A 13895-nucleotide genomic window follows, 5' to 3' on the forward strand; every position below is an offset into this window, starting at 1 on the left:
ATATAAAGCCGGGGGTTATGTCTCCGCGAGCAGATGCGCGCAATCCCGCAGAGGGACGAGATCAGCATGTCTGTGGAAAGACTGGACAAGGAGGAGACGATAGACCTGAGGAAGAAGCACATCGGGTAAGACAGACAGACAGACAGGCAGACAGACAGGCAGACAGACAGACAGACAGGCAGGCAGGCAGGCAGACAGACAGGCAGACAGACAGACAGACAGACAGACAGACAGGCAGACAGGCAGGCAGGCAGACAGGCAGGCAGACAGACAGGCAGGCAGACAGGCAGGCAGACAGACAGGCAGGCAGACAGACAGCTGGCTGAGCAGCATTTAGATCAACTAACATAAAGAGTGGTAGGTTAAAGCAGCTTTTTGAATCATGACAAATAAACAATCCACTGCTGTTGAATTTAAAATCTGCTGCATATTAAAGCATCTGGTTGCTGCTCAGCTGTCTATGAGACACTTTGCACACATGCCTGCATTCACTTTTGCTTCTCTGCAGGCCCTCTTGTAAGATCTTCTTCAGCCATGACCCCATCAAGATTGTGCAAGCCAAAGGCCAGTACATGTATGACGAAAGGGGTCAGCGCTACCTGGACTGCATCAACAACGTGGCTCATGGTAAAAGGACAACATGCACGTCCAGCGTGTGCAAACACATTCAAACACATTGGAAGAAGATGGTGGTGCTTTTTAAATTTAGATCCAAGGCTCCAGTTAGCACGTGTCAGAGGGTTGGTTTTCACTAGAGCACATGAGCAGAATGACTGATCTGCGATAGGAAGATGCACCTAATTTAAAAAGACGGCTATGGTTTCATTCCCGTCTGTCTGCAAACAGACAGGAATGTAAAACAGGATGTTTCCTGACCGACCACATATAACTCTCTCTTATTTCAGCCTATTTTCAGCCTGGTGTGTGTGTGTTTTTTCTTATTTTTGGCCTCCAACTACAGTTAGATGATTTAAGGGCTCAGCTCGACGTATGTTTTTGTGTGCATGAACATGCGGACTGCTTTTAACCCCGTCCATCCTCTCTCCTGTCTCTCAGTGGGCCACTGTCACCCAGATGTGGTGAAGGCGGGGGCTCAGCAGATGGAACTCCTCAACACCAACTCACGCTTCTTGCACGATAACCTCGTCCTGTACGCCCAGAGGCTGCAGGCGACACTGCCCGAGAAGCTGTCTGTGTGCTACTTTGTCAACTCCGGGTACGTCACACCGTACCCACACTGCTGACATGACAGCAACAAGGAAGATTAATCAGACGTGCTCCGGGTGTGGTTTAGCGGTATTAGTGAGTGCACAGTGCAGATAATGACAGAAATTTGCTGGGGGCACATCGATACGTATCATGTTGGGTCTCATAGCTCCTTTACGTACTTCAACTGCTCCTTGGCAGTGACTAGAGCAGCAGTGAAGTTCTGCATTATTAGGCAAACTGAGCAAACACAAAATACATGGAGGGTGCTGAATAGTTTTACACAGCACTGCATATCAGTACAGTCTGGATAGTATTGGTAGAGTAATGTAAGGTCAGCTGTTTTTTTTTTATGCTGCTCTTGACACAGATATCATACTACTACTGGTTGTGAAACCGGATCCGTCTGCTATAGTTACTTATCTACACAGCTTGCTCCAGTCGTGCAGTGTGAACAGACATGATCTGGTGTGTAATAGTGATATACAGTAGTTAATCCCTATGTGGCTGTTGGTATCCTATATATCATCCTTTCCTGAAAAGGTCATTTGTCATGCATTTTGTTCATCTGCAGCAAATAACAATGCTTCATTTAGTATCACAGATGCTTTCAGTGTCATAGCCAGTCATACAGCGTGTTTGAATGAGTTAGTAACATTGTTTGAGGAGATGAAGATGAAAATAATTGACAAATGTGACGCACTGACTTGAGGTTCCTGTAGCGTCTAGTGTGAAGTTTAGTGTAACTTAGTGTGAAATTGCAGTGAATGTGAAATTCAAAAAAAAAAAGCAAGATGAGAAGAGTTATGAATGCGACAGAACAGAGAAGGTATATTAGCATTGCAAAGGGCTGTTAAACGGCACAAATTGGCATGTGTGCATTCAGCAGGATTCAGCAGGAACCATATCCATCTTGCAACAGCATGTTTATCTGTTGTTGCTGAGGCTTCTGAGGCTGCAAAAAGTGATTTGAATGGGCGACTTCACTGATTTTCAAGTTGCTTCCTATGGTTCCACTGGGGGAGTATGTGTTAAATTTCTCTCTGCCTTATGTTAAAATATCATCTGGAGGAATTGTACAGTTCAGATGATGTCCTGTCAGATGGCAACATCTCCAGGTGACATCAGATGGTGTCACCTGGAGGAGTTTTTCAGCTAGAAACACAAATACTAAGGCAGAGGGAAGGGAAACACCATGCCATTAAATTACCAATATTATTAAACTGCTCTTATAATGGGATGTACTGTAAAACTACAGTCTGTGTCTTTGATCTCCACGGCTTCGCCTGTGTATTTTGTGGTGACTGAGTAACTCGGAGTAACCTTTGCCCTTTTGAACTTCAGCTCTGAAGCCAATGACCTTGCCCTGCGGCTAGCACGGCAGTACACAGGCCACAGAGATATCATCACCTTGGAAAAGTGAGTAGGTGCTTCCGACCGGTCGTTGTTCGAAAAACACCTGGAGCTGTGCCAGAAAATGAAAGTATATCGATGATAAGGAGCGGTGAAAGTCCTCTTTATGTTATCTAAACGAAATTAGCCCTGTCTTCATGTATTCATGCTTTAATGTCTGCACATTTCGCACAATATCGTCACTGACAGTAGTTGACCTGTTTTGGTCCGTGACCTGTGCTGTGCTGTGTTTGCAGTGCGTACCACGGCCACGTCTCATCGCTCATTGATATCAGTCCATATAAGTTCCACCAGCTGTCAGATGCTGAGCAGAATCCATTTGTCCATGTGGTGAGTGCTTTTTTCTCTCCCCGTCTGCCTGCCTGCACACTATTAAAACACCATGACTCAACTTGCTCTGCCGGGCTCTGGCAGGCTATGGAGTACTCACACATGTGAATGCCCAGGGACACAAGCGTGTGTGAGAAGCAGTAAGACTGGAAGAGGACAGAGTATGAAAACACACAACTTTTCACTAATAATTTACAGTGCAAGACAAAACCAGAGTACTGTTCAAGGTAGACGTTTTACTCATTTAGAGGAGCAGCTACTGCACAACCACAAAGTTTCTAGTTGCTATGAACCAACATAATCAACATGTCATATTGTCAAGTAGTGGATTCTGCTGACTGATATTTAAAGTCTTGCAGGATGATAACATTTGCCCCGTTTCAATCTAAATGACCTGTGTTCAGCTTTGGTCTGTGAATCTGCTTTAACAATCATCTCGACGTCTTGTCTCTCAATCAGGCTCCGAGCCCAGATGTGTACAGAGGCAAATACAGAGCGAGCCATCCCGATCCTGCTACAGCATATGCGGATGAAGTCAAAGATATAATAGACAAAGTCCAGAAGAAAGGAGGAAAGGTACAGTTGGCTGACGCTGTTGGATGAGCACATCAAGCGAGCGTCAAAAGTGAAACGCTCTTATGCAAGCGAGAGAGATCTCTGGGTCAAAGATGCCCCGCGCTCGTGCTCTTTACCACTTTATCAGTCTGGCTTTTCGATTGATAGACCTGATATGTTTCTACTTTGTGCAGATTGCAGCTTTTATTGCTGAGTCATTGCAGAGCTGCGGCGGGCAGGTCATTCCCCCCGTGGGTTACTTCCAGCAAGTGGCAGAGTATGTACCTCAGAAATTGCCTGGTTCAATGTAGGTGAGTGTTTGCCTAACTGAATAACTAATCCTCTGCCCGCTGTGGATTTCTCTGCTCCTCTACAGACACGTCCATAAAGCAGGGGGCGTTTTCATTGCAGATGAGGTCCAAGTGGGCTTTGGTCGTGTTGGCACCAACTTCTGGGCCTTCCAGCTCCAGGGAGAGGACTTTGTGCCCGACATTGTCACCATGGGAAAGCCCATAGGCAATGGTCACCCCATGTCATGTGTTGTGACAACCAAAGAGGTGGCGGAGGGCTTCATGTCATCTGGAATGGATTATTTCAATACAGTAAGAAATTAATTATTTATTAGGATGACTCTATTGCATCATCTGTAAAACACTAGAAGGATTCTCCCGTCAAAGGAAAGAGCCTAATTTTGGTGTGATCTTTCATCTGTGCTTGGGTTTCGAATTTCTCAGTTTGGCGGTAACCCGGTGTCGTGTGCCATCGGTCTGGCCGTCCTAGACGTTATTGTGAAAGAGGATCTTCAGGGTAATGCGCTACGCGTGGGGCGATACCTGTGCAACTTGCTGCAAAAGCAGAAAGAGAAGCACGCGCTGGTCGGAGACGTCAGGTATGCAAACGGACACACAGTGTCCACTGTTAAGCTCCTTCACTACACCTGCAACCTTACACCTGTCACCTTGTCAAGGTCAATCTGGAGGATGTGGGGAAGTGGCTCTTTTCAGTTAGAATACTTATTTTTTTAATTTATACTACATTGTACAAACGTCAAATGCCAGTGAAAAAAAAATTTCAGAAAAGCCTTCATACAAATGTCCTCATATCCTGCAGGGGATGTGGCCTCTTTGTTGGGGTGGAGCTGGTGAGGGACAGGTTGAAGCTAACTCCTGCTACAGCAGAGGCTCAAGAAGTCATCTACAAGTAAGTACACAGATTAACAGATTAAGATTTGTCACAGCAAGAACAGGTGTAGTTGATGACATTAACTAAAACAAAGAATGGGGTCAGGTGGTTTCACAGCCCTCTGGATACTTGCTGAGACTTTGTGTTCCCCTTGTGCTTTTCCTGCTCAGGAAAAATCTGAATATTTGCTGTAAAAGTGCATAAACTTGTAAATCGCTACACATAAAAATTAAAATAATTAATATTGGATGCCAGGCTAAAGGAAGACCACATCCTTCTCAGTGCTGACGGACCTCATCGCAACGTGCTCAAATTTAAGCCCCCTATGTGCTTCACCACAGAGGATGCTGACCTGGTGGTGGAGAAAATCCACATTATTCTCACAGGTACGTAACATTTTTTTAGTTACTGTGAGGTTTTGTTGCCTAAATAGACGAAACACACCGTTGTCTTTCTGGCTCATTCATTATTAAAAAGGCTCAGGGTGTGGAATGAGCTCTCAGCCATGTGTGTTATCGTGTTTGTGTTCCCAGAACTCGAGGAAGCATTGGGCTTGAAGTTGCCCAACAAGGTGAACGCGGAGAATGAAAGCAGTAAAAGAAAGGTAAGTAAGAGGACAAAACTAAAATAGTTTTTGGGCCAAAATAAATCTAATCATTTGCATAAAAAAAGATTATTCAAGAAGTTGTTTGAAAAAGTCGGTGAACCCTTTGGAATTTGTTGCATTTAAATAAATCTGGTCATCTGTGGTAACTAATGTCACAAACCACTGTGTTGGTCTTGGTCCATATTCAAGATATGATTCAAACATTTACAGTGTACAATGAAGAAAAGGCTAAAAAATAATTTAATAAACTGATTTAATAAACATTATCATTATTATTGACTTATGACAACAATTGGCTGAAAATAAATTACATTTTATACATTGTTTTACATTTTCTTGATCATCTCTGGTTTTAATTTGACCTCTATTTGTTCATGGCTTATTGCTCGCCGTCGACTGATGAAAATGGACGCCAGTATTCCAGTAGTTTATTACGCGGCAGTCGAGACATTCCTCAACAAGCCAAACACCTCAAGACATGAGACGGCTCAACACTTCACACTTCTCATACCTATAAAACTGAAAACAGACACTATATAAGGGGGAGTTTTACGAAACTGTGTCAGAAAAGTGCCTTAGCGTGTAACCAAGTGATGTTTTTACAACAGTAATATGCACATGTACTGTATTTCTATGACGTTGCAGTGTTATTTTTAATTACATGAAGAAATGGGGCCTCGTGTTTAACTTGTGTGTTATAATTTTATTACAGCCTTATTTCATTTTGCCAGCAATCACTTGACCGTGATTATCAGGGAATCATAATATTAATATGATTATACAATCATCATTTTAATAACATCCATCCATTATCTGAACCACTTTTCCTGTTACGGGTCGCTGAGTCAATCCAAACTGTCGTATACATGTCAGAATATGCATATGTGCATTAATGTGGCTTTTGCAATAAAATACAGCTACATCCATATGAGCGTTGCTCACTTTTATTAAGACTATTGAATTTCTGTTTAGGTGATTGCACATTTTGTGGTGAAGCAATCACACTGTATTAAATAAAATACTGTATGTGATGCTTCACTGATTCACAAGGAAATTGAAAACTAGCCATACTGAGATAAGCCTGCGGCGTATCTTATTCCACTTTGCCTCAAACAAACACGGACACTGTTTGACAAGTCTGCAATTATTTACTGACGTTCCCATGTTCTCTAATAACAGAGACTGGATCTGTTTCCCAAAAACTGGGAGTTTGCTCCTTGCATGTTAGAGCACCCGGTCAAAGACAGACTCATTCTTTTGCCCAAAACACCACTTTGTCATTCAAAGCTGGTTGGATTATTGGATATATGTGTTGTTCCTACAACAGGGGAGCAGGGGAGTTGGAATTCTTGCACTTCAATGTCTTGAACAAAACCCTTAAAGCTGACAGTCAACACTTAAAGCACATATTGACTGTTTCACTGCAAACCCACCGTAGTGATGTACAAAGCCAAACTGGTGACCAGAGCCGACTGAAGGCAGTCTGTGTATTTTACCATGGACATTATGCCATCAATGGACTTGGATGTGTTTGTCACCTTTCTCAATGGTTGTGCAATACTGTTTAGCTTTTATTGCGTCTGATATGCATTTCATTAATCTGCATTACTACTTGCTATCTGTATTGATTTATTACTTTTTGTTATATGCTCTATCTGTGGAACCTTTCGTGGACAGGATTTGGACCTTGGAAACTACACCTGTGAACTCTTGTGTGTACCTAACGTTACAAAGTACAGGTTCGCTCGATTTGATGTCATAATCTTTGGCATTCGTTTTTTTTTTTTCCTTCAAACAGTCCAATGCTATTGTTAGTTATATATTTCCATTGGTCTTTCTCAATTAGATTTTTATTTTGGCCTCCAGGAACCTTAGTATTGTCACAACAAAGACTTAAAGTAGATGCAAGAATTGCCACCAGGGCCTTCAATTAAGCTTTTGTTTTCAATCTTAAAACAATAGCAATATTTCACCATTCACAATGCAGAAAGCTATTACCCACCTTTCCAGGAACACAGATTTAAAGGTTCCCATCTCACATAGGGGCCGAGCGTTGCACACGTTGTCAAGATGAATATCCAGGAGTAATTAATGTCTTTTGCATGAGGGCGTCATTGCTCCATGATGTTGTCTGTTAAAGATAGATCTATGATGCCACCTCCTGGACAGCAAATTATATTGCTTATGTAAATTTCACATTTACTAAATGTGTGTAAATCTGTGCAGACATGGCTGCTATTTATGATAAATACCATATGACAGCAGTAAGTTCTGAAAAGGAAGATTTATTCCACAACCTTGTACAAAAATGCAACTGTGACAGGTTCAACGATTTCTTTACAAAAACAACTTAAACATTATCCCCTCTATGTGAATCACCCAGTGCCCAGTTCATTTCAAATCCATCCCAGTGGTGTCCAGTAACTTCTGTTTTTCATTTCACTTACACTAAACTACGTCTAAGTTCTTTCAGTGAAGTGCAAAGTAAATTTAAGAATGTTTTTTCTCTGCTGTTGTTTGGAAATGTGAAGAAAACGAGGGAAAAGAAGTTACTATAAAGACGCACAGCCTGCATCAGACTGTCATAATAGATGGGTCTAATTTCTTAGACCAGTGCTTTAGTCCTTAATGGTTGTCGATTATACCAAATGCCAAATTTTAGTTGAACCGTCTATTAGGCCCTCATTTGTTTAATGTCATCTCTCCGTCCAGGTCTGTATGTTGCAGTGTTCTGTCTTTGACTTTAACCCATGAGGTATCCTCTGGAAAGACAAAAGACACATTTTAAGACACTGACAACAACAACAAACATCTGACAGCTATATGTAGTAGAATAAAAAAACTATAATTTACTGTCAACTCAAACTGTAAAGTCACAGATTGATAACTAAATAACAAAAATGTCGTGTTCTTATGGGTGAAACAATCTTAAACTTACGGCAGCTTCATGCGCATGAACACTCTGGCCATGAAGAAGCTGAGGAGTACGCTGACAAACCCAATGAAGAGCAACAGGAAGCGGTTGAGTTTGGGAATGTTTGGTGCATTGGAGCGATCCAGGATTATAAAGCCCAGACCTCCCATTGTGAAGAGGAAACTGGAGGCCAGTCCTTCCATAATGTACTGGCCATTTACCCTGAAAACAAATGCATCCACCTTAGCATTACTTGAACAACTACTACTACTACTGCATCAAGTCGATACTGTAAAGGACTGGTACGCCATTTTTCAAGTTAAGTGTACATCTTCCAAACTCTCTCTTTCCATTTCTGTGGACAGTGTTTCTCTGCTGAGTGGAAGGATAGTACAATAAAGTGACTTTTGTGACTAACAGGGCTGCGACTTTGCAAGATATCTACTTAGCCTGGCTAATTTGGAGCCTTGAAGCTTACATCTTTTGCACTGAGGCAGGACTGTGAATGTTGTCACCCATCAGTGACATAGGCAGCATCTTTTGGAACAAACACTTATAAAGTATGTATTACAGCAACCAAAACCAGTGTGTGTCTGGGCACGCTGCTTTACGGTGGACCTGAAAAGATGCCTAAAGAAGCCTTCAGGAATGTTAAGTTGTCCAAGATGTGGAAACCCATGATGTTACGACAGTCATACCTGTAAGCCAAAAAGGCAACTGGCCGCTGATGTCCATGCTCATCAGTCATTGATCCCACACTTGGTGGCTCTACAATAACATCGTAGATTATACCTATAATATGAAAAGAAGCCATTTGATTAAATAAGGCAACACATTTACACAGATAAACAAAAGTGCACCTTACTTGTGAGCTAATTTAAAAGACGCTTGTTCATTTTTAATAACAACATAACTACTATACTAACGTTACTGCTAGATAAAAATCACTTTCGCACGTAAACAAAAATTAATTGAAGTGGTATCTGTTGCTAGCTTAGCTAGTTAGCTAGCCTCTCTCCATGCTAGCGTTACATTTTAGCAAGCCGACTTAAAAACGAGAACAAATCCTACAATACCAAACATTATTCCAACAGTACGTGATACTTTCTTTGCAACACATGTCATGCACATTAATAAAACCAGCGCTGTAACTACATAACGCTAGCTGCCTTGCTAGCTTAGCGTTAGCAGATCCATTTACCTCCTGTGATGAGAAAGTAGGACACAATAACGACGGCATACACAGTCATAGCCGACGGCATGTGCAGCCACGACGGCTTCTTTAGTTTTATATTTGGACATTCAAGCACAGCAAACGGTATACTGTATAAAGTCTCCATGGTTTGGACAAAATACTGCGTTTAGCTACAGAACAGCTGCTGCTGCCGTCGGCTGAGATCCGTCTGTGCAGCGACTCTGTTGACGTGTCCCGGAAGTACAAGTTTTTTTTCTATATTTTAGTTTTTTATTATTATTATTTTAATTTATAGTTTTACTGTTTTGAATTTAATAACATTTGAAGCAAACGTGTTTCCCTGATACTTCCACTAACTTTATGCTAAAATCCTTTTTTAATTTTAATTTTTCCTTTTTTAATAAAAAACTTTATTAACAAAGGCCACAACAGGTTTGTGTGATTCCCAAATAATAAAGAAATGTAAAAACACAAACTTCTTCTTTTCAGCTTTGAAGTTTATGCAGTAACCTACTTTATATATTTCCTACTTCTATATTTTTATCATAACTTATGTTATCACAGTACAAATGACCACATACACACCGACACTAACATTAAAGTTACTGTATATCCTAAATGTATAATACATTTAAGTATATTAATACACCTTATGCTAATTTTCAATAATATACTTGAAATGCTTCAAGTTTATATTAATACTAGTTTACAACGTAGGCAAAAGTATGAAACATAGCAAACTAAAATAGAAAAGTGAACTAAATGTATACCATTTAGTATATTGTTTTTACCTTGGGCAAAGTTCAGTTTGTTTTGTGGCGCTCATTTAAAAATACCAAACACTTTGATTATGTATGTATGTAACCGAATATGTAAACTGGCACTTTATCAGTGCTGGGACAGAACAGGACATTTGATTACATTTTTCACTTTTAAATATTGCACAAGATCACAACTATGACCACTTTTATCAACATTTAAATTAACTGAGCTACTAATAAATTGTGGACACCTGGTTGATCAAGCAACATTGTCTGAATTTTTTTTTTCCATGAGGGCTTTATGCTTTTCTGTGTCAAATTTAATAATGAACTAAATCTTTTTGTTTTGCTGGCTGGACCAACCAAATTAAAATTTCCCCAGTGTATACAAGAATAGTGAGATAAGCCAGGGATGGTGAGCTAATCCTACAGCATGTTTTAGAGTGTGCACAGTGAAGAGCTACACTCAATTTTTAGGAGTATAATAAAGAAAAAGTATGAGCTGATTTTGGGTACGTCACTTTTTACTCTCAGTTTGAAACTAATTCAAAAGCACTGAAATATCTTAGCTTTCAAATATCAAGTACTGGTCACATCACAATGTTTTTTGTCTGCGTTTCAGTTAAATACAACAAATCACAACAGTAAATGGATTTGTTTGTCATTTTTTATTGTGGCAATACAAATACACATTTTACTTAGATTTCTGGCTCTGTGCCTGTGCCTTGAGCACCTTGACGACGATCTTCTGCTCCTCAATCAGGAAAGCACGCTTGATCCTTGAAATAAAAGCAAAAGAAGACGATCAAAACATGCATCAATGTTATCAAATTTAAAATTTCAGCTAGTCCTCTTTGAGGCAAATACTAGCATCATTCCAGTTTCTCAGCAAGAAAGTGACAGCATGTAGAGGACGAGGCTTCTCTTACCTGTCACGTACACACTTGGCGCACATTGAGCCTCCATAAGCCCTGCTGACGTGCTTCTTGGTCTTGGAGAGTCTCATCAGAACCTGAGGTCTAACAGCCCGAATCTGCAAGACGAAACGCAATTATAAATGAGCAGTCAGAAAGTAGTGACATACAACACTGCTGCTGCACTGAACATTCAAAAGCAAAAGAAGCAATTTGCTGTCTGCATTATTCAAACAACCGAAATCTGGACAAAGGACACTACGCTACAAACATATTTATAATACCTAATTTTCGTAATTTAATTAAGAAGGCAACTGTTTTGTTCTCAGCTTTGCTCACTGCTCTGATCGTCAGCTTTCAGGTATAAAATACTTTGTAACTTCACATTTACAATTTACTTTAATTTCTTTTCATCTTCTGATCTGACAAGGGAAGATTTTTATGCAAGTGCTAGAAATGAATGAATCCATGTGATGAGATGACAGAACTTGTTTAAAATTTGCCTAAAAGAAGCTCTGCATTAATTCTGATAGTAACTGTGAGATCAGAATTAATGCAGAGCTCTTCAGAGATACTGTCTGTTCTGAATGATGTATCCCCTTCTTTTGCCATTACTTAAGTTTCTTCCAGTTTTGGGGAGTCGTTCCTACTATGATGCAACAGTATGAGGACAGATTAAGACGTTGAAGCGATTTTGAAACTACTTCAAGTTGTGATGTGATACTTCACTGTAAATAAAATTTAAATGAGGTACAGTGATGTTGATGGCACCAATTATCTTTTAAATAGGCTTGCATTTAATGTGTTAATTGAGAACGTTCACTGAGCAAAAAAACAAAAACAATGGCAGAAAAGGGCAGCAACATGACATAGAGACCATAAACACTGCATTAACTTGTAAAATGAAAAGTATTTCCAAAAGGCCATAATGTTAGCAGAGCTTCATGTGATGTATCAACATCACGTGAGCTGCTCTTGGATCTTCACGAGCGGGAAATTAAAAACGAATTCGTCAAAAAGCTGCATATTGGCATTGTTGTTTTCACGACATTACTCTGAGAATATAAAACCAGTGATTCTTCATTTAATTACTCTGCTGTGGTTTGACATCAGTACATTTTAGGTGTAATTGCACTGTACAACCATAACAATTTATTTAATGTTTTAAGTGTTGGAGCTTTGTGCTCTTCGCTTTTAGTTCCACCATCAACAGCTTTGACTGGTGTTTTCCCACATATCAGGCACTACTAACAGCCCTTACTCACACTTTAACGTACATGAAAATAGTCAAGGCAAAAACATATGCCAGTATGTCATGTTCACTCTGTCCGTCTGTAAAATTTTAAGATTCGTCTTTCAAAAAGGAGAATGATAGAAAAGTCTTCTAGCGTGGAGCAGTGTGAACGGTAATAAACCAGAACATCTAGATGAAAAAACCACTCAACACATTCCCAGATCTTCAAGTATTTAACCAAGCACAGGTGGACCCTACACACACAGCTACTTCACACAGGAGAGTCACCTCACACATGTACAACTTCTAGGTATATGCACGGCTCCATCCTTAAAACAGCAGTTCACTTACTCCACGCAGTCTTCCTGGGCAGATGCCACATGCTGACTTGGGGGCTTTGCCAACCTTCTTGGTGTACAGGTACACAATACGGTTACCAGGCGTCCGGGACCTGCAAGCAACAAGACAAGGACTTAGATCAGCTGTAACACAACGGGTGAGTAATAAATACGCATCACAACATTATAAGCACTATATAAATAACTCACATGTGAGCTACATAATTAGGCGATTTACCCTACATAACAATGTTGAACAGCCCACTTACAGTCTGGTTTTGTTGGAGGCGGTGTTGTAGGACAACCTACGACGGTAAGTCAGGCGCTGCACCATGTTGAAGCTGAAAACACACAAAATTGTGTTACATTTACAGAGATGCTAAGATGCTAGCTAGGCTAGCCGTGCTGCCGATGTTGCAGCTCGGGATGTTGGGAGACACCGGCTAATCGTAACGTCCAGAAATCAAAACATAGCCCGAATGAAGCCGACTGTTTTATTTTGGATGACAAATTTACAGTTTAACTTTATGTTAAAATATAAACGGAGCTATAACCAGCCTTGTACGTTCAGTTCAGTGTTGAAATAGCGGCCTCCGAGAGACCCAGAGACGGCTCGTAAAGTGTCCAATAAAACCAACTAACTACTCAAATTATCACCTCCACGGAGACAGACAGTTGTTACTAACATGGACGTGTACATAAAATCGACAACATCTGCTTCTAAAACGCAGGATTACAGTGGATTATTAAATCATGATGTTTCAGAGGAGAGCGGCAGCCGCCATACCTGCTGTCGCCGTAACCGGAAGAGGAAAGACCCAGGCGCGTGTTAAAGGTTAAAGCGCCTCCGTGTCGGATTGTTGAACTCTGCCCCCTGCTGGTGCTTCCTTCTCATCACACACGCAAACTGCGATGAGCGTCAAACGAATAATATTTGGTAAATTAACTTTTAATTGTAGTGCATATACATATAGTACTTGTACTTTAGTACCTTTAGAGCATGCATGTAGTACTGCAACTAAGAATTTGTACTTCTATAATGGAGCATATTTTTAGTTGAATATTGAGTTTGTGTCCTCCTCTATTTGTGAGTATTGCGGCAAATTATACAAACATGGCACAGATTGTGAACACAATCGTTGATCTTATAATAAAATAATCTTATAATAAATTCTGTGCCACTGGGATAGAAAATATTGTGGATTTATTAAAAAAATACATCAAATTCCTCAAGGTTTTACACATA

At 40.4% G+C, this 13895-nt stretch overlaps 3 protein-coding genes across 3 annotated transcripts; 1 reads left to right on the forward strand and 2 right to left on the reverse strand.

The window, feature by feature from the left end:
• Positions 1 to 43: 43 nt before the first annotated feature.
• On the forward strand, positions 44 to 6236 carry etnppl (ethanolamine-phosphate phospho-lyase). Its single transcript, XM_026352309.1, has 13 exons — positions 44 to 125; positions 509 to 627; positions 1057 to 1216; positions 2551 to 2625; positions 2856 to 2949; positions 3409 to 3525; positions 3699 to 3781; positions 3881 to 4106; positions 4239 to 4393; positions 4615 to 4704; positions 4942 to 5072; positions 5220 to 5290; positions 5710 to 6236. Exons 1-13 carry the CDS (start codon positions 67 to 69, stop codon positions 5773 to 5775), a joined length of 1446 nt encoding a protein of 481 aa, XP_026208094.1. The 5' UTR covers positions 44 to 66; the 3' UTR covers positions 5776 to 6236.
• Positions 6237 to 7562: 1326 nt separating this feature from the next.
• On the reverse strand, positions 7563 to 9626 carry ostc (oligosaccharyltransferase complex subunit). Its single transcript, XM_026352370.1, has 4 exons — positions 9409 to 9626; positions 8906 to 8999; positions 8232 to 8429; positions 7563 to 8055 (listed from the first exon to the last, which is right to left on the reverse strand). The coding sequence occupies exons 1-4, from the start codon at positions 9545 to 9547 to the stop codon at positions 8037 to 8039; spliced, it is 450 nt and encodes a 149-aa protein (XP_026208155.1). The 5' UTR covers positions 9548 to 9626; the 3' UTR covers positions 7563 to 8036.
• Positions 9627 to 10812: 1186 nt separating this feature from the next.
• rpl34 (ribosomal protein L34) lies at positions 10813 to 13485 on the reverse strand. Its single transcript, XM_026352311.1, has 5 exons — positions 13437 to 13485; positions 12919 to 12990; positions 12663 to 12762; positions 11093 to 11196; positions 10813 to 10942 (listed from the first exon to the last, which is right to left on the reverse strand). Exons 2-5 carry the CDS (start codon positions 12981 to 12983, stop codon positions 10858 to 10860), a joined length of 354 nt encoding a protein of 117 aa, XP_026208096.1. The 5' UTR covers positions 12984 to 12990; positions 13437 to 13485; the 3' UTR covers positions 10813 to 10857.
• Positions 13486 to 13895: the final 410 nt, after the last annotated feature.

The sequence above is a fragment of the Anabas testudineus genome, chromosome 18 (genome assembly GCF_900324465.2).
Source record: "Anabas testudineus chromosome 18, fAnaTes1.2, whole genome shotgun sequence".
NCBI lineage: Eukaryota > Metazoa > Chordata > Actinopteri > Anabantiformes > Anabantidae > Anabas > Anabas testudineus.

What these genes read in the sequence shown, in the direction of transcription:
- etnppl (XM_026352309.1), top strand. Translation starts at nt 67, where the DNA reads ATGTCTGTGGAAAGACTGGACAAGGAGGAGACGATAGACCTGAGGAAG. An exon ending in CATCAACAACGTGGCTCATG is followed by an intron (nt 628 to 1,056) that starts GTAAAAGGACAA and finishes CCTGTCTCTCAG; the next exon opens with TGGGCCACTGTCACCCAGAT. An exon ending in ATGAAAGCAGTAAAAGAAAG is followed by an intron (nt 5,291 to 5,709) that starts GTAAGTAAGAGG and finishes AATGGACGCCAG; the next exon opens with TATTCCAGTAGTTTATTACG.
- ostc (XM_026352370.1), bottom strand. Translation starts at nt 9,547, where the DNA reads ATGGAGACTTTATACAGTATACCGTTTGCTGTGCTTGAATGTCCAAAT. An exon ending in CTACTTTCTCATCACAGGAG is followed by an intron (nt 9,000 to 9,408) that starts GTAAATGGATCT and finishes TTCATATTATAG; the next exon opens with GTATAATCTACGATGTTATT. An exon ending in GTTGCCTTTTTGGCTTACAG is followed by an intron (nt 8,430 to 8,905) that starts GTATGACTGTCG and finishes ATTTGTTTTCAG; the next exon opens with GGTAAATGGCCAGTACATTA.
- rpl34 (XM_026352311.1), bottom strand. Translation starts at nt 12,983, where the DNA reads ATGGTGCAGCGCCTGACTTACCGTCGTAGGTTGTCCTACAACACCGCC. An exon ending in GCCTCCAACAAAACCAGACT is followed by an intron (nt 12,763 to 12,918) that starts GTAAGTGGGCTG and finishes TGTTGCTTGCAG; the next exon opens with GTCCCGGACGCCTGGTAACC. An exon ending in GCCCAGGAAGACTGCGTGGA is followed by an intron (nt 11,197 to 12,662) that starts GTAAGTGAACTG and finishes TTCGTCTTGCAG; the next exon opens with ATTCGGGCTGTTAGACCTCA.